At 43.9% G+C, this 20,059-nt stretch overlaps 1 protein-coding gene across 2 annotated transcripts; it reads right to left on the bottom strand.

Moving 5' to 3' along the window:
• Positions 1 to 1,403: 1,403 nt before the first annotated feature.
• kbtbd2 (kelch repeat and BTB (POZ) domain containing 2) lies at positions 1,404 to 20,003 on the bottom strand. 2 transcript variants are annotated; one of them, XM_062020700.1, is made up of 5 exons: positions 19,848 to 20,003; positions 15,214 to 15,762; positions 8,461 to 8,626; positions 6,818 to 8,390; positions 1,404 to 3,302 (listed from the first exon to the last, which is right to left on the bottom strand). In XM_062020700.1, the coding sequence occupies exons 2-4, from the start codon at positions 15,384 to 15,386 to the stop codon at positions 6,840 to 6,842; spliced, it is 1,890 nt and encodes a 629-aa protein (XP_061876684.1). In that variant the 5' UTR covers positions 15,387 to 15,762; positions 19,848 to 20,003; the 3' UTR covers positions 1,404 to 3,302; positions 6,818 to 6,839. The 2 variants fall into 2 exon arrangements, with proteins under 2 accessions (XP_061876684.1, XP_061876682.1); XM_062020698.1 differs by having other exon boundaries at positions 1,408 to 8,390; positions 19,848 to 20,002.
• Between the last annotated feature and the right edge of the window lie 56 nt (positions 20,004 to 20,059).

The raw sequence follows: 20,059 nt of genomic DNA, 5'->3' as shown, positions 1-20,059 counted from the left end.
TATTGTGAACAAGTTCCAAGGGGGGGCGTGAGAGGTAATAGCATGCATCTTGACAAATGCAGACCGATAATTAATTTTCCCTTCAGGGGGGGAGGGCGTGACATTTTTTTGTTCCCTAGAAAAATTTAACTGGACAAGTTCCAAGAGGGGGCGTGAGAGATAAAAGCGTGCATCTTGACAATTGCAGACGGATAATTAACATTCCCTTCAAAAAAAGGGGGGGTGAAAAAAAAAATCTCATTGTGAACAAGTTCCAAGGGGGGGCGTGAGAGGTAACAGCATGCATTTTGATGAATGCAAACTGATAATTAACATTCCCTTCAAAAGGGGACGGGGGGGCGTGAAACATTTTTGTTCCCTAGAAAAATGTCATTGTGAACAAGTTCCAAGGGGGGCGCGTGAGAGGTAATAGCGTGCATCTTCACAAATGCAGACCGATAATTAAAATTCCCTTCAAAGAGGGAGGGGAGGGTTGTGAAAAATGTTTCTTCCTTAGAAAATATATAATTGTGAACAAGTTCCAAAGGGGGGGCGTGAGAGGTAATAGTGTGCATCTTGACAAATGCAGACCGATAATTAAAATTTGCTTCAAAAGGGGGGGCGTGAAAATGTTTTGTTCCCTAAAAAAATCTCATTGTGAGCAAGTTCCAAGGGGGGGCGCGAGAGGTAATATTGTGCATCTGAACAAATGCAGACCGATAATTACAATTCCCTTCAAAAGGGGGGGGGGCGTGAAAATGTTTTGTTCCCTAGAAAAATCTAATTGTGAACAAGTTCCAAGGGGGGGCGTGAGAGGTAATAGCGTGCATCTTGACAAATGCAGACCGATAATTAAAATTCCCTTCAAAGAGGGAGGGGGGCGGGGGGTTGTGAAAAATGTTTGTTCCTTAGAAAATATATAATTGTGAACAAGTTCCAAAGGGGGGGCGTGAGAGGTAATAGTGTGCATCTTGACAAATGCAGACCGATAATTAAAATTTGCTTCAAAAGGGGGGGCGTGAAAATGTTTTGTTCCCTAAAAAAATATCATTGTGAGCAAGTTCCAAGGGGGGGCGCGAGAGGTAATATTGTGCATCTGAACAAATGCAGACCGATAATTACAATTCCCTTCAAAAGGGGGGGGGGGGCGTGAAAATGTTTTGTTCCCTAGAAAAATCGTAATTGTGAACAAGTTCCAAGGGGGGGCGTGAGAGGTAATAGCGTGCATCTTGACAAATGCAGACCGATAATTACAATTCCCTTCAAAAGGGGGGGGGGGGGTGAAAATGTTTTGTTCCCTAGAAAAATCTAATTGTGAACAGGTTCCAAGGGGGGGGGCGTGAGAGGTAATAGCGTGCATCTTGACAAATGCAGACCGATAATTAATTAAAATTCCCTTCAAAGAGGGAGGGGGGGTTGTGAAAAATGTTTGTTCCTTAGAAAATATATAATTGTGAACAAGTTCCAAAGGGGGGGCGTGAGAGGTAACAGTGTGCATCTTGACAAATGCAGACCGGTAATTAACGTTTCCTTCAAAATTAGAAACGTTCCTTTAGAAAAATGTCAACTGTGAGCAAGTTCCAACATGGTGCTTCTTAAATGGAGGAGGGGGGGCACTGTGAGGTATCAGGGGAAAGGGGGCGTGAGAGCCAATGGTGTAATAGCATCTTTGGTGTTAGCAATCTTGACACATACTGTAGCGAATGGATTCTTATGGCCCCATTCCTGGGTGGATTTCACGTGAGCTTTAGATTGGGGTGTTAACCGTTTGCAATGCGGTCTGCTGAAAATGATGGAAAGCGCCACTCTACATTAGGAACTGACGCTGAGGTCAAAGTTGAAATTGCCGCAAAAACACATTTTACGATACTCAACACTCCGCTGTCTTCTAAAGTGGATAAAGTGCCCCCAAATCTGTCACGTTTCATGCGTCAGGTAAACTGCAAAAAATGGAGCATATAAATCCTCTTCCTACTATAAAACATAGCTTCAGGAGGGTTAGGAAAAAAATGTTGTCCTTTAGGGGGGGGGCGTGAGAGAAAATAATGATGTATTTCTACACATTGGAATATGTTTTTATTCCAGCATGAACCAATGATTTTTAAATATTTATACATAAAAGTATTTTAGGTGCATTAGTTTGCACAGATAAACGGTTTTAAGCTGATATGAAGAATATTGCCGCTGTTATTGATAGCCACAGTGTTAGGACAAGCATCAGTCTGATCAAAACTGACAAAGCCAGGTTGTTTGGCCATTTTCTACCTAGCAACACCATTTCACGTGTGGTGTAAAAGCTCTTCAATCCAAATAGAAAAGATGTATATTCATGTTATGTCCGGACACTGGAGACGGTCCTGATGTTTGCAGCCTTTTATGTATTTCAACTGTCATGTTTTATCTTGTAAAAGTGTTTTTTTTTATGCTAATTGGAGCTCTGCTGGATGAGAAGCATGTTGTTTTTTTTTTGTTTGGTTTACTCCGTCCTGCTGCGTCTCTGCTCTTGTTTTGATGCAGGTGGGGGGAAAAAAACAAAAACACAAAGCGGGTTTTGGTTTCTTTTTTGTATTCCTGTTGATATATTTTCATTTTGTATTGAAGAAATGATCAGACTATTTTTCCTGATGCTTGCAACGTTACACCAGATGCTATATTGATGTACTGAAAATAAAGGCTACCACGGGCTGGTACTACTTTGGAGACTTTTTTTTTTTTTTTTAAATGAGGGGAAAAAAAAGAAAGTTTTTGGTAAGTTTTTTAATAAGTTAACGTTCATTCCAAATACAGTGCCAAAGGAATATAATGCAGCCAAACATGCTAGACACGTCCGCCATGAAGCACCTGTGCTCACGGTTTAAGGTTCCCTCCCCCAGGCTGCCGCACTACTGCTAGTGGTTGCTCGGGACTGGTTTCCATGGCAACAGCCCTGGGCCAGCCCCCCTCCCTTTGCAACCAATCAGGAATTGTTACTGGGGCGGGACAAAGGGGTTCTAGCCACAGTCACACTACAGTAATATTAAATTAAAAAAACAACTAATACAAAATAGACCTGGTTATTTTCCCCACACTAGAACACATCTTTTCAACATATGAAAAATAGATATTTGTATCATATACACACACACATATATATATATATATCTCAGCAGCTTGGAAATAAAAAATAAACCGATAGTGGAGGTGTGTGTGTGTGTGTTTGCGACCATGTGACTCACGGCGTGAGGCGTAAACTGCTGGTTGTGTGGAAGGCCTGAGCGGGGAGGCGTGGCCTGTGGAGGCGGCGAGGTGGCGGGCGACCAGACCTGCAGGCACTCGCGACACCTCTTTTTACCAAAAAAAAAAAAAAAAAGATATCAAAAGAAAACTGCTGCCGCACTGCAAGGCCTTTTTTTGAGGGGGGAAAAAGACGCACATCCGAGGTGTTGGGAGGAATTAAAGATGGCGCTAGGCCTGGGCTGATAATATGGTCAGCATGATTTAGAGACCACATGAAGCACTAATGTCATCATAAAAACACAAGTCATCCTTTTAACAACTTTAAGGGGGAACTGCACTTTTTGTGGAATGTTGCTTATCGTTCACAATCCTTTTTTATGCATTCTAAGTCATAAAATACAGCAAGTAGGAGGTGGCTAACAATGCAGATAAATATGCACCCATAAAACGGTCTAAAAAAAAAATTCCACCCCAAAACCGCCACCACTACTCCATTTACATCTTGTGAGCTGAATATTAACAAGTATTAACGATATTGTTATTATAAGTGCTAACGCAGGTCAACTATTTAGCACTGCTATGTTGATATACCGAAATGGTGAGCAGCTGCATCGCCTCGGAGTTGGTGAAAGTTAATTCTAGATTATAAATCATGCCTCTCACCTGGATAATGGAAGGATGTGGACATAAACCGAGAAGTTGGTCAACTTTGACATCCAATTTATACCCGGAGATGGTGAGAAAGACACAAAGATACCCTTTTTGCTTCAACTTTCTTCTTCTTCTTTTAAACCTGCGATTATGATGAATTCTTTATCTAAACGGGAATATATAAACACCCCAACAGTCAGTGTTCCAGTGAGAGCAGACATTGTACAGTACGTGATTGTTTTATTATGTTCGTAGTTTGTACTTATTGCTTAGCACTTAGCAAAACTGCTACATGACACTTAAAGTTTCACTAAAGCTGCATCTTCTAAAACCTGTAGCTCATCCTCCTTATACTCAGGCTCAAAAATATAAGTCTCTGTCTCATCATTTGTGGTTTTCTCATGAAGTCTGCATGATTAGTCTACCCCGGGGCAGCTGTGGCTACAAATGTAGCTTACCACCACCAGGTGTGAATGAATGATGGGTTCCCACTTCTCTGTGAGCGCTTTGAGTATCGAACAATAGAAAAGCGCGATATAAAATCTAATCCATTATTATTATTATTATTATTATGTTGTTGAAGAGAAAAGCGAACGTTGTGATGAGATTGTGAAATGAATCCGCTGCCGTGTGCTTCCAATGAGCAAAAGACATAAATATGACTTACAGTATCTACTTAAAGCACGTATATAAACCTTGAAGGAGGTTTTTGGAGCACTTCATTAACAGAATAGAGTGACTCCCATTACTTCCTTTGTTAGCTGACGCTTGCTAGCATTTATTTACAAGTCAGAATGCATTAAAAAAACATGTGTTCTTGTCTTACATAAGGATTGTGAATGATAGGCAAAAATTGCGGACGACTGACAAGAGGGTTTACTTTGTTCATTTGAAGCACCCTCCTGTACCGATTACTGTTATCCAGTTCATTTATTAATGTTTGATTAATTGATTTGACTCATTTAATTCTGAGGGGGTGGGGGGGGGTCAAAGATTGCAGACGACTGACAAGAGGGTTCCCTCTGTTCATTTAATTCTAGAGGGACAAAGATTGCGGATGACTGACAGGAGGGTTTACTCTGTTCATTGAGTTCCGGAGGGACAAAGATTGCGGACGACTGACAAGCGGGTTCACTCTGTTCATTAAAGGAGGGTTCACTCTGTTCATTTAATTCCGGAGGGACAAAGATTGCGGACGACTGACAAGCGGGTTCACTCTGTTCATTTAATTCTAGAGGGACAAAGATTGCGGATGACTGACAGGAGGGTTTACTCTGTTCATTGAGTTCCGGAGGGACAAAGATTGCGGACGACTGACAAGCGGGTTCACTCTGTTCATTAAAGGAGGGTTCACTCTGTTCATTTAATTCCGGAGGGACAAAGATTGCGGACGACTGACAAGCGGGTTCACTCTATTCATTAAAAGGATGGTTCACTCTGTTCATTTAATTCCGGAAGGACATTGATTGCGTACGATTGGCAAGCGGGTTCACTTTGTCAATTTAATTCCGGAGAAACAATGATTGACGAGCGGTTTCTCTCTGTTCATTGAGTTCCGGAGGGACAGAGATTGCGGACTACTGACAAGCGGGTTCATTAAAGGAGGGTTCTCTCAGTTTATTTAATTCTAGAGGGACAAAGATTGCGTACGACTGACAAGCGGGTTCACTCTGTTCATTAAAAGGATGGTTCACTCTGTTCATTTAATTCCGGAGGGACAAATATTGCGGACGACTGACAAGCGGGTTCACTCTGTTCATTAAAGGAGGGTTGACTCTGTTCATTTAATTCCGGCGGGACAAAGATTGCGGACAACTAACAAGCGGGTTCATTAAAGGAGGGTTCTCTCAGTTTATTTAATTCTGGAGGGACAAAGATTGCGTACGACTGACAAGCGGGTTCACTCCGTTTCATTAAAGGAAGATTCACTCTTAATTTAATTCCGGAGGGACAAAGATTGCGGATGACTGACAAGCGGGTTCACTTTGCTAATTTAATTCCGGAGAAACAATGACTGACGAGCAGTTTCTTTCTGTTCATTCAATTCCGGAGGGACAACGATTGCGGACGACTGACAAGAGGGTTCACTCTGTTCATTCCATTCCGGAGGGACAACGATTGTGGATGACTGACAAGAAGGTTCACTATGTTCATTCAATTCCGGACGACTGACAAGAGGGTTCACTCTGTTCATTCAATTCCGGAGGGACAACGATTGTGGATGACTGACAAGAGGGTTCACTATGTTCATTCAATTCCGGAGGGACAACGATTGCGGACGACTGACAAGAGGGTTCGCTCTGTTCATTCAATTCTGGAGGGACGACGATTGTGGGTGGCTGACAGGAGGGTTCACTCTGTTCATTCAATTCCGGAGGGACAACGATTGTGGATGACTGACAAGAGGGTTCACTATGTTCATTCAATTCCGGACGACTGACAAGAGGGTTCACTCTGTTCATTCAATTCCGGAGGGATTGCGGACGACTGACAAGAGGGTTCGCTCTGTTCATTCAATTCTGGAGGGACGACGATTGTGGGTGGCTGACAGGAGGGTTCACTCTGTTCATTTAATTCCGGAGGGACAACGATTGCGGATGACTGACTGGAGGGTTAACTCTGTTCATTTAATTCTACTTTTGAACAAAAGCGATGCACAGAGTGAACCCTCCTGTATCCGGTTTGGAAAGGAGAGACGAAGAACGCTGACAATTCATCGATTACAACTACCAAGTTAATTGTCTATGGTTGGATGAGTTGATTTATTGGCGAGCAGCCCAGGCCTAGATGGATGCTTGGAGAAGTTGCTGCATTTTTAGACGTGCAGCTGAAGGGGCAGAAAAAGGGTTAAGTGCGTCGTCATGTTCATAGCGCGGACAAAAACAGTCGGAAAAGGAAATGAGCAAAGATTACTATGTGGTCGAATGTTTTGACGCGTGTTTGTGACATCGTCCGTCAGGTGGAGTCTCACCTTCCCCGCTAGGGGGCGTGTTTCAGAGCCATACATGGGGGAGGGACACCAGCTCCCCGTCTATCTGGAACTCCTCGGCTCCGTCGGGGGAGAAGAGGTAGGTGGGCGGTTTCCAGGGAGACTCCTGCAGGCAGGAGGGGTACAGCTTGCCCACGGCGCAGCGGAAGTCCTTGCCCAGGTCCCAGAGCACGCGCTCGGACACGTGCTGCCGCAGGCACCAGCGGTCCAGCTCCACGTCGTACTGGTAGACGGCGTACTTGGCGCGCTCGTTCATGTGGGTCTCGCGCATGAAGATGCACAGCGAGTTGAGCAGCACCACCGCCCGCACGCACGGGTCCGCGTAGCGCTTGGCGGGGATGTTGGCGGCGGGGCGCCACTCGTTCTTGTTGAGGTCGTAGACCTCCACGGTGACGGAGGGGCCGTCGATGGTGCTGGTGGGCAAGCGGATGCCCGAGTTGCTGACCACGTGGAGGCCGCCGATGTAGAAGATGAGGTCTCCGAAGGCGGCGGCGGAGGCGAAGCAGCGGCTGGTCTTGCGCATGGCCATTTCCACCCAGGCGTCGCCGCGGGGGAAGTAGCAGTACATGATGTCGTGCGTCATCACGTAGATGCGGTCGTGCACCACCACCGACGTGCACCAGTTCCAGGCGAAGGGCAGCGGGCTCATCATGCTCCACTCGTCCTTCTCGCAGTCGTATCGCTCCACCGTGCGCTTGTTCAGCTCGCCGCCGACGTTGTCGCCGCCGATTGCATAGATGTAGCCGTCGCAGTAGACCAGCGAGGGCTTGAGGCGGGCGCACAGCATGGGGGTCTTGGCCACCCAGGAGTTCTGTTGGGCGTCGAACCAGAAGAAGCTGTCCACCGAGCGCAGGTCCACCATGCCGTGGGTGGTGATGGAGTCGTTGAGGATGATCTGTCCGCCGGCGATAAAGACGTCGTTGTCCGGGGTGACCAGGGCCCCCACCTTCTGCAGGTCTCCGGGGGGGTTACAGAGTTTGTAGACTTTCTCGGCCTGCGGGCTGTAGCACACCACGGTGGTGGGCGGCGACATGGAAAAGAGGCGGGCCTCGTCCTGCGGCTTCGACAAGGCCTCGATGAAGATGAGCATCTCCTCCTTGGTCATTCCCAGGCGGGGCTTGAAGAACTTGGGCATGGACTTGTAGAGGCCCTGCACCACAACAGACTTGTCGTTGGGGGGCAGGCCCTGGAACCAGGCGCGCTGCGTCACCTCGGAGAGCGCGTCGATGCGGATCTGACTGAGCACGGAGGACAGGTGCTGCGAGCGCGCCTCCATGTTGTACTCCAGCCACAGCATGGCGGCCTCGCGCACCGTCTCCTCCTTCTCCACGTTGAGGTTGTCGCTGCTCAGGACGTCGATGAGGAGCTCGTGCGAGAGCTGCAGGAAGGCGTCCTGCCGGTACACGGTGGGGAACTTGTGCTCCACCATGCGCTTGGCGCTCTGCTTCAGCTCGCTGCAGCTGAACAGGTCGCCGATGCTCAGCATCCGCACGCAGTTCTCCGGGTGGATCTTCTTCACCAGGTAGTCTCGGCACTGCAGCAAGACGTCCTCCACCTGCGAGGAGACAATAAACAAAACGCCGTCAGTTTGAAGAACGAGACCAGCGCGACGTTGACCCGCTGACCTGTAGGAAGCAGGCGGTCTCGTAGAGCAGCTCCACCGTGCTCTCGCTGATGGCCAGGTGGCCCGTGTAGGCGTACGTGATGATGATCTGCAGCGTGGCGGCGTCCACGTTCCTTAGGCGCACGTGCGTCTGCTTGCTCTCGCTCAGCCCGCTCATGAACATCGCCCTGGAGGAGGCAGGAAGTCACATGCGTCAACATCAACAATCCAACCACATAAAAACTGATGTTTTGTTGCAGTGGAAGTGTTTGTCGTGCAAAGGCCAATAAATAAATAAATAGTTCAACAACAATTAGTGGACATAGTTGACAGTAAACATTTGTCGTCATCAACGTGTCACTTAACGAAATTCTAATTAGACTCAGGCAATTAATGGAATTTTCATTTCCTCACAATCATGAAAATATAACATGCGTGCAAATTCCACACAAGCTTGTAACGGTGGAAGGGGTAAAGAGCAAATGAGTGCAAAAGAAAGCACATCTACTAGAACAGTGTTTTTCAACCACTGTGGAGATTATCTAATTTCACCTATTTGGGTTAAAAATATTTTTTGCAAACCAGTAACTATAGTCTGCAAATGATGTGTTGTTGTTGAGTGTCGGTGCTGTCAAGAGCTCGGCAGAGTAACCGTGTAATACTCTTCCATATCAGTAGGTGGCAGCCGGTAGCTAATTGCTTTGTAGATGTCGGAAACAGCGGGAGGCAGTGTGCAGGTAAAATGGTGTCTAATGCTTAAACCAAAGATAAACAAAAGGTGAGTGCCCCTAAGAAACGACATTGAAGCTTAGGGAAGGCTATGCAGAACGAAACTAAAACTGAACTGGCTACAAAGTAAACAAAAACAGAATGCTGGACGACAGCAAAGACTTACTGTGGAGCAAAGACGGCATCCACAAAGTACATCCGAACATGACATGACAATCAACAATGTCCCCACAAAGAAGGATAGCAACAACTGAAATAGTCTTGATTGCTAAAACAAAGTAGATGCGGGAAATATCGCTCAAAAAGGAAGACATGAAACTGCTACAGGAAAATACCAAAAAAAGAGAAAAAGCCACCATTATAGGAGCGCAAGACAAGAAGTAAAACACTACACTACTATACGTTTTTCCTTGCCCTGATGTGGGATCTAAACCGAGGATGTCGTTGTGGCTTGTGAAGCCCTTTGAGACACTTGTGATTTAGGGCTATATAAATAAACATCAGTGTTTCCAATAAACTGCCAAGATACCTGTGGCGGTGGGGGCGTGGCTATGGGCGTGGTCACCATGACAGAGTAATTTGCATAATTTACTACAATGATATGATTTTCTCTAAAAGGGCTCAAAAAATGTATACTTACTAATTAATAATAACAGTTTTGTTTTAAACGTCCATCCATTTTACAATATAATTACAACACTTTATGTACATATTTATATACAGATTTGAACAATAAGTTATTCACTGAATTATATTTATTAATTGTGGTTCTTACAAAAAATATATCTTATAAAAATATAAAAGCTAAAATGTCTCTTAAAGCTCTGCCCCTTTAATTAGTGCATACTAAATAATTTAACTTTAGCCTACTACTACAACCATATTATTTACCAGCAACATAAAGTGAAACAGAGGCAGAGGTGTCCTGCCACAGTCAGTAACAAATAAACAAAAAACAGTAGTGGTGGTAGATAGACACAGAGCTTCATCAAACATCTGATCCACTGAACAAAGAGCTCCAAAAGTCTTGATCCTACACTTCTCTTTTGTAAAGTAAATCTGAACAGCCGATATGGGCATCTACATCAACTATATGATTTGCCTGAGAAGCTGGACAGGACAAAAAAAAAAAAAAAAAAAAAAAAATCTACTTGTGGCGGCCTTAATTATTTTCGTGGCGGGCCGCCACAAATAAATTAATGTGTGGGAAACACTGAACATTGATTGATTTTTTTAAAAAGTCTAAACAAACAAACAAAAAAAAGACAACCCCCTGTTGAATACCACTGTAGCCCCCAAATTTGGACACAGGGTGTCTGCAGTCAAGTGCAATTTCCGGAAGCCTTCCGGAAAATCCGGAAAAGTTTGCATCTATGCGCAAGTCTGCAGGCAAAGCCCTGCACCACCCCCCTTCCTGTTTGTTCCTCCCCATCTCTCAGCGGGACCTACGTGACCAGACTGCCGGCCCCCTTTCCCCCGCCCGAGGCCAGGCATGTGAGGTGTGTGTGTGGGGGGTTTGCGCTGCTTGGTGGTCGGGTCAGGCGCAGCGGGAAGAAAGGAGGACAGAGTGGCATTTAAAGAGGAAGCGGCCCGACACCTCTGAACCCTGCAGGGGAAATGCCTTACATGTTCACACCAGATAACAAGTGCATGGGGGGGGGGTGGATTTTGGGAAGGGTGGTGGGGGTCTGGTTTCTTGGAATGCGGTGTGAGCAAAGGGAAGGGGGGGGATGAGACATCGCCTTCGAATGCAGCGCTACTTGTGTGCAGATGGACTCTTCCCAGAGATGAAGCCGTCACATTTGCTGCCCCACACACACGCACACACACACATTATTCAACATTGCACGTACAAATGAGGCCTCCAGAGGGAATGGAGTTTACAACTCCAGACGGCACATTGCTTCTAGCCGTTGAGGCTGTAACCCCACAAATCCCACCCATGAATGACGAGGACCACAGCGACATAACTCACATTATTTAGGAGGATCTCTGACAGCGTTTTGGCAGTCGGTACCTAAAAACAGCAGAGAGCTGCGGTCATGTACAGAAGATCTTTCACGTGTTTGGTTTGGTTTCACTTTCATTTTATTTATGACTACGCCATGTGGTGACGAAAAAGCTTGATGTATGTTTTTTTCAGAACCGATACAGAGACCGATTAGCCAAGGAGGCCGATAACTGATATTTGAAGCCGAAGTTCATTTGCAGTAAAAGTTATGAATAGTGTAACGTCGGCTGGACATGTATTTAAGTTGTTTTTTAAACACTATTTTTTAGGAAACAGACCAGTAGCGACATGTTCTATGCCGTGCTAATGTTGTGGTTGATTTAGCACCCCAAGAAAAAATGTGGGCATTTCACAAGCACCTTTATTTCCTGTGTCTAAGTTGAGCATCAACATTTGCTTTTCAAAATATGTGAAATCTCCTGGGAAAATATGGGATTTCTCTACATGACAATAACTCGCCATCTACTCAATTTTATAGCAGTTTATGGATTTAATACATTGTAAGTAGAGATGTCCGATATTATCCGCCGATAAATGCTTTAAAATGTAATATCGGAAATTATCGGTATCGGTTTAAAAATGATCAGTATCGGTTTCAAAAAGTAAAATGTATGACTTTTTAAAACGCCACTGTGTACACGGACGTAGGGAGAAGTACAGAGCGCCAATAAACCTTAAAGGCACTGCCTTTGCCTGCCGGCCCAATCACATAATATCTACGGCTTTTCACACATGCAAGTGAATGCAAGGCGTACTTGGTCAACAGCCATACAGGTCACACTGAGGGTGACCGCATAAACAACTTTAACACTGTTACAAATATGCGCTACACTGTGAACCCACACCAAACAAGAATGACAAACACATTTCGGGAGAACATCCGCACCGTAACACAACAGAACAAATACCCAGAACCCCTTGCGGCACTAACTCTTCCGGTACGCTACAATATACATCCCCCGCTACCCTCTAACCCCCCCACCTCAACCCAGCTCACCTCAACCTCCTCATGCTCTCTCAGGGAGAGCATGTCCCAAATTCCAAGCTGCTGTTTTGAGGCATGTTAAAAAAAATAATGCACTTTGTGACTTCAATAATAAATATGGCAGTGCCATGTTGGCACTTTTTTTTCCATAACTTGAGTTGATTTATTTCGGAAAACCTTGTTACATTGTTTAATGCATCTAGCGGGGCATCACAACAAAATTAGGCATAATAATGTGTTAATTCCATGATTGTATATATCGGTATCGGTTGATATCGGTATCGGTCATTAAGAGTTGGACAATATCAGAATATCGGATATCGGCAAAAAAGCCATTATTGGACATCTCTAATTGTAAGGTTTCCTTATGAACATTTAAATAAAAACAATTCTGGGCTCCTTGACGTAGTTTATAGTTGAGACATATGCCAAGATGACTGACATCATTTCTTCCTGGATGTTACAGAAAGTATGAGAATGTCTGAGCTGCTGCCTGCTCTTCTTTACTTATATAATAATATTGTAATCGTCAAAATATTTACACAAATTTGGGATTTTTGGCAGAGATATCTCTTCTGTCATCCTTACGCCCATCCATCTCCGTCGCGTCGTTATTTGATTGAATCACAAAACATGAAACTCTGCGCGCCCCCTTTAATGAGCCCTCACTGTGGGTGTTGCGGATGGAGGCTTCTCGAGCGACTCGATTACTGCAGAAGCGGGAACAAGATGCCGGGAAGGAAGGACAAAAACTGGATTTTATAATGTGACAATCTACAATGTAAATAGTCATGAAAATAAAGAAAACCCATTGAATGAGGAGAAGGTGTGTCCAAACGTTTGGCCTGTAATGTGTGTGTGTGTGTGTATATATATATATATATATATATATATATATATATATATATTGTAATGTGTGTGTGTGTGTGTATATATATATATATATATATATATATATATATATATATATATATATATATATATATATATATATATATATATATATATATATATATATATATATACACACACACACACATACAGTATATGGTAAATGGGTTGTACTTGTATAGCGCTTTTCTACCTTCAAGGTACTCAAAGTGCTTTGACACTATTTCCACATTCACACACTGATGGCGGGAGCTGCCAGGCGAGGCCCTAACCACGACCCATCAGGAGCAAGGTTGAAGTGTCTTGCTCAAGGACACAACGGACGGAGGTTGGTGAAAGGTAGGGATCGAACCAGGAACACTCAGGTTGCTGGCACGGCCACTCTCCCAACCGCGCCATATATATATATATATATATATATATATATATATATATATATATATATATATATATATATATATATATATATATATATATATATATATATATATATATATATATATATATATATATAAAATCAATCAATCAATCAATGTTTATTTATATAGCCCTAAATCACAAGTATATATATATATATATATACATTTAATTTTTTTTCTAGTTTCTTCAAAATAGCCACCCTTTTCTCTGGTTACTGCTTTGCACACTCTTGGCATTCTCTCGATGAGCTTCAACACACCTGTGAAGTGAAAACCATTTCAGGTGACTACCTCTTTAAGCTCATGGAGAGAATGCCAAGAGTGTGCAAAAAAGTAATCGGGGCAAAGGGTGGCTATTTTGAAGGAACTAGAATATAAAACATGTTTTCAGTTATTTCACCTTTTTTGTTAAGTACATAACTCCACATGTGTTCATTCATAGTTTTGATGCCTTCAGTGACAAACTTCAATGTAAATAGTCATGAAAATAAAGAAAACGCATTGAATGAGAAGGTGTCTCCAAACTTTTGGCCTGTACCGTATATATATCTATCTCGAGTACATATACACTACTGTTCAAAAGTTTGGGGTCACATTATAATGTCCTTATTTTTGAAGGAAAAGCACTTTACTTTTCAATGAAGATAACTTGAAACTAGTCTTAACTTTAAAGAAATACACTCTATACATTGCTAATGTGGTAAATGACTATTCTAGCTGCAAATGTCTGGTTTTTGGTGCAATATCTACATAGGTGTATAGAGGCCCATTTCCAGAAACTATCACTCCAGTGTTCTAATGGTACAATGTGTTTGCTCATTGGCTCAGAAGGCTAATTAATGATTAGAAAACCCTTGTGCAATCATGTTCACACATCTGAAAACAGTTTAGCTCGTTACAGAAGCTACAAAACTGACCTTCCTTTGAGCAGATTGAGTTTCTGGAGCATCACATTTGTGGGGTCAATTAAACGCTCAAAATGGCCAGAAAAAGAGAACTTTCATCTGAAACTCGACAGTCTATTCTTGTTCTTAGAAATGAAGGCTATTCCACAAAATTGTTTGGGTCACCCCAAACTTTTGAACGGTAGTGTACATATTATATAGATAGTACATACTACATATATAACAAAATGTAATAAAAATGTATTTGATTTTGATTTTTTTAATTAAGAATCGTTACAAATAAGAATCGTGATCCAATCGACAATCTATTTTTTTGTGACACTCCTATTTATTACCACCTACTTTACTAATTAGTTATTTTTTACATACTGAATACTAGTATCGTATGTGTATTTATTGTATCTGCTGATGTAGTTATGTCATAGTTGTGGGGTAAGGCGTGGCTCGGGTGATAGAGCGGCGGTGCCACCAACTTAAAAGGTCCGAGGTTCGATTCCTGCTTCCGCCACCCAAGTCACAGCGGTTGAGACACTTGACCCACCTGCTCCTAGTGCCACCCACGCTGGTTTAAATATAACTTAAAGATGTAGATAATGGGTTTCACTATGTAAAGCGCTATATAAAATATATATGTCAAATATCAGCCTGGCCGATCTTTAATATTGAGAAAGAAGAACAATTGAGTTGAAGGGAACCTGCAACACAGACCCTGCATGTCTATTCTCTCTCTATAGGACCCGCTGCATTATTCATTGTAACCAAAGGATGATGGTCCATTATTCATACCAGCAGCTGCACACCGTCTAAGACATTTTCAAACGGTCTTTGGACTCACCTGAAGTAGGAGCTACAGGTGGCCAGAACCATCTTATGACACGGGAACTCGGTGTCCTCCACCAGCAGGACCACGTCAGTCAATAGCTTCTGCTCGTAGAAGAACTTGAGCTGCTCCAGCAGGGAGACGGCGTAGTCCATGTTGACCGGCCTGCGCTCGCCCAGATCCGACATTGTCGCATCACACGAATCGCGCCCCAGTTTTGACAGGTCCCGTGGCCGGCAGAACCGGGCTCAATCCGACCGGGAAGAAAAATCTCGAGGGTGAAGGAGAAGGCGGGCGGAGGGCTCCGACACCCTCCACCGGTCCGAGGGGAGGCGCTGGGATCCTGGACGGTCGGCTGCTCCCCAGTCAGGAAGTGACAGCCCAGAGGAGACGCGTGCGGTGGGAGTCCGGAGACAGAAATCCCAGATGAGGACGGGGCCGTTTCCCGCCCTGCTCCGTAGCTCAGCGTGAATGTGTGGAGGTCGGAGGTCATGCGGTGAGGCACTGGGAAGGGGGGGCCGGAGGTAGAGGGAGGAGACAAGTGTCACAATGAACTACATCAGCCTGGAGAGCACAGGAGACAACAAGCAGAGCTGGGATGAGTCACACACTCCATGGAAACTTCTCACAAGACAAATGCACATATTTAAAAGTCAAATATGCCGACTAAACTCCACCGTTTCTGCTTGCTCTTGCATTATTATTATCATTTATTGGCAAAACATTTATTCCAAAACAAGGGGCAGAACGATAAAAGCAGGAAAACCAACTTTGTTTTCACCTACTGGTGCCCCTTTTTGTGTATTTGGAATCTGCATAAGTCCCAAAAATGTGAAATCCAACCATGGAGGCATGGCGCAGATATTTATAAAACAACTTTCTCCAAATGAGTCGTTTGGAATTGCGACGTCAGGGTAGGGCTGGGCGATATATGGAATATACGCGATACATCGCGGGTTTGTCTCTGTGCGATATAGCAAATGACTATATCGTGATATTGGAGTATACGTTCTCACGCAGTTGCTTTTAGCTGCGGGCATTACACTACAGGCTCTTCTCACTCTTTCTTGTCTCTCCTTCTCACAGAGACATAAAGTCTCTCCTTCTCACAGAGACATAAAACAAGCTTCTAACATATGTCACATACTGTTGCGCGTGCAACGCCAGAGAGGCAGCGGAATGGGTAACGTTAGCTGTGGTGCCAGCGGTGCGGAGCGAGTGGTAATACGAGAGAGAGAAGGTGCGCATCTGGTAACAAATGGAGGAAGAATTAATTCCCAAGAAAAACAACTGGCGGTGGTTTGGCTTCAAGCGGGAAGATGTTGAACAGACAACCGTAATATTGAGTCATACCAAAGACTATAAAAATGGGACCCATTACCTCCCTGCTTGGCACTCAGCACCAAGAATTGGGGGTTAAATCACCAAAAATTATTCCCGGACACGGCCACCGCTGCTGCCCGCTGCTCCCCTCACCTCTCAGGGGGTGATCAAGGGTGATGGGTCAAATGCAGAGAATAATTCAGGGGTTCGGCGGAGGTCAAAGCACACCCGACTCATCGTGTAAATACAAACTTCTCCTTATCGGCGTATTACGGATACGGCAACAGCTGACTGATTTGCAGGTGTGTAATTTGTTTTGAGTTTATGCACTGTGTTGGTTTTGTTGTTTGAACAAGGTGATGTTCATGCAAGGTTCATTTTGTGCGCCAGTAAAAAAACATGTTAACACTTTAGTATGGGGAACATATTCACCATTAATTAGTTGCTTATTAACATGCAAATTAGTAACATATTGGCTCTTAAAGGCCTACTGAAATGATTTTTTTTTTATTTAAACGGGGATAGCAGATCCATTCTATGTGTCATACTTGATCATTTCGCGATATTGCCATATTTTTGCTGAAAGGATTTAGTAGAGAACAACGACGATAAAGTTCGCAACTTTTGGTCTCGGATTAAAAAAAAAGCCTTGCCCCTACCGGAAGTAGCGTGACGTAGTCGGTTGTTCGCCTCCTCATATTTTCCTATTGTTTTCAACGCAGCTAGAGCGATTCGGACCGAGAAAGCGACGATTACCTCATTAATTTGAGCGAGGATGAAAGATTTGTGGATGAGGAACGTTAGAGTGACGGACTAGAATGCAGTGCAAGACATATCTTTTTTCGCTCTGACCGTAACTTAGGTACAAGCTGGCTCATTGGATTCCACACTCTCTCCTTTTTCTATTGTGGATCACTGATTTGTATTTCAAACCACCTCGGATACTATATCCTCTTGAAAATGAGAGTCGAGAACGCGAAATGGACATTCACAGTGACTTTTATCTCCACGACAATACATTGGCGAAGCTCTTTAGCTACTTAGCTAACGTGATAGCATCTGGCTCAAATGCAGAAAGAAACAAAATAAATAAACCCCTGACTGGAAGGATAGACAGAAGATCAACAATACTATTAAACCATGGACATGTAAATACACGGTTAATAATTCTCAGCCTGGCAAAGCTTAACAATGTTGTTGCTAACGACGCCATTGAAGCTAACTTGGCAACCGGACCTCACAGAGCTATGATAAAAACATTAGCGCTCCACCTACGCCAGCCAGCCCTCGTCTGCTCATCAACACCCGTGCTCACCTGTGTTCCAGCGATCGACGGCGCGACGAAGGACTTCACCCGATCATCCGTGCGGTTGGCGGCTAGCGTCGGCTAGCGCGTCTGCTATCCAAGTAAGTCCTCCTGTTGTGTTGCTACAGCCAGCCGCTAATACACCGATCCCACCTACAACTTTCTTCTTTGCAGTCTCCATTGTTCATTAAACAAATTGCAAAAGATTCACCAACGCAGATGTCCAGAATACTGTGGAATTATGAGATGAAAACAGAGCTTTTTTGTATTGTTTTCAATGGGGTACCGATACTTCTGTTTCACTGGCTACGTCACGCGCATAAGTCATCATCCAAAGACGTTTTAAACCGGAAGTTTAGCGGGAAATTTAAAATTGCACTTTATAAGTTAACCCGGCCATATTGGCATGTGTTGCAATGTTAAGATTTCATCATTGATATATAAACTATCAGACTGCGTGGTCGGTAGTAGTGGCTTTCAGTAGGCCTTTAACTAGTCATTATTAAGTACTTATTAATGCCTTATTCGGCATGGCCTTATTATAACCATAACCCTCTAACCCTGACCCTAACCAAATAACTCTAAATTAAGTCTTTATTACTTAGAATATGTTCCCCTAGTGCAGTGGTTCTTAACCTGGGTTCGATCGAACCCTAGGGGTTCGGTGTGTCGGCCTCAGGGGTTCGGCAGAGCCTCCGCCGCAGCGGTCAAGACACACCAGACTCATGAATTGATTAACGTGGACCCCAACTTAATTAAACAAGTTGAAAAACGTATTGGGGTGTTACCATTTAGTGGTTAATTGTACGGAATATGTACTGTACTGTGCAATCTACTAATAAAAGTTTCATTCGATCAATCAATCGTGTAAATAAAAATGTCTCCCTATCGGCGTATCTGTACTGTAAAGTTAACTTTTGAATGACAATAAAAAAGAAGTCTAAGTCTAAGTATTATGGATAACCCCAAACAATGTTCCCTCTAATTTTCCATCTGTGTAATTTGTTGTGAGTTCATGCACTGTTAGTTTTGTTCTTTCAACAAGGTGATGTTCATGCACGGTTCATTTTGTGCACTAGTAAAAAAAAACATAACTTTGTCTTGAATTTGAAAAAAAATCAAATAAAACATTTTATTTTTCACTAAAGAAGGGTTCGGTGAATGTGCATATGAAACTGGGGGGGTTCGGTACCTCCAACAAGGTTAAGAACCACTGCCCTAGTGTCCAAACAACTCTAAATTAAGTCTTTGCTACTTAGAATATGTTCCCCATACTAAAGTGTTACCAAAAACATAACTTTGTCTTGAATTTGAAAAAACAAAAACATTTTATTTTTCACTAAAGAAGGGTTCGGTGAATGCGCATATGAAACTGGTAGGGTTCGGTACCTCCAACAAGGTTAAGAACCACTGTTCTAGCTTATCAGGGGGACCCTTTCACTTACCACCATCCTTAAATGGATATTCACTACTGTTGTAATCGTAATATGGTATTGTGAATAAACGTGAAAGTCTGGGCTTCCCTGCTTAGGCTGCTGCCCCCGCGACCCCACCTCAGATAAGCGGAAGAAGATGGATGGATGGTGTGTTGTCATGCTAATGCTACTAGCTAGGCTACATAGTGATCACACCTCCTTTTCGTGGCGTTATAACAACATTCTTCTCGCTCCAAAACAAATAAATATAAAAACAGCTAAAATAAGCGCGTTTGAAACTGAAAAGTGTTGTTTTTTTGGAGAGGCGTTTGAATGTAACCTTATGGTGCTAGCTAGGCTAGCTCAACCGTGGCTTCACTTTCCATCAAAACAAACGGCCGTCTTCCGCGCCGAGGCCCGTCACGACCACGCCGCTTGAACTTAAAAAATGTGCATTTTTTCCAGATAACTCTTTGATCGCGCGACTAAATCAGTCCGCGTCCACGCAACGTTACATATGTGGCTCATGTAACGCTAGCTAGCTAGCCACTCAGTTTACGCTAAACATTAAAGCTCGGGACACTCCCACGGACGTGCTTTCTCACCACAATTCGATGACGACTCCCGGCGACGAGAAAGCGTCTCCCTCCGACCGGAGTCGCGGTCCCAAAAAGGCGAGTTTGAAGAGTAAACAAGTGTCGCCCTCTAACAAGCGTCCAGCGCATCTTAAGCGCTTGGAAGCCGGACACTAAGTGGGGAGGCCGAGGGAGAAGACTGCGCATGCGTGAAATCCGGACGCCTCAAAAATGGGAAATGT

This window comes from Entelurus aequoreus, linkage group LG15 (genome assembly GCF_033978785.1).
Source record: "Entelurus aequoreus isolate RoL-2023_Sb linkage group LG15, RoL_Eaeq_v1.1, whole genome shotgun sequence".
Lineage (NCBI taxonomy): Eukaryota > Metazoa > Chordata > Actinopteri > Syngnathiformes > Syngnathidae > Entelurus > Entelurus aequoreus.
This window is presented reverse-complemented; position numbering and strand designations above follow the sequence as displayed.

Coding starts and splice junctions, on each gene's coding strand:
- kbtbd2 (XM_062020700.1), bottom strand. CDS start 15,386: ATGTCGGATCTGGGCGAGCGCAGGCCGGTCAACATGGACTACGCCGTC. Junction 8,627..15,213: donor ACCTGTAGCTCCTACTTCAG/GTGAGTCCAAAG, acceptor TGCCTCCTCCAG/GGCGATGTTCATGAGCGGGC. Junction 8,391..8,460: donor AGACCGCCTGCTTCCTACAG/GTCAGCGGGTCA, acceptor GTCTCCTCGCAG/GTGGAGGACGTCTTGCTGCA.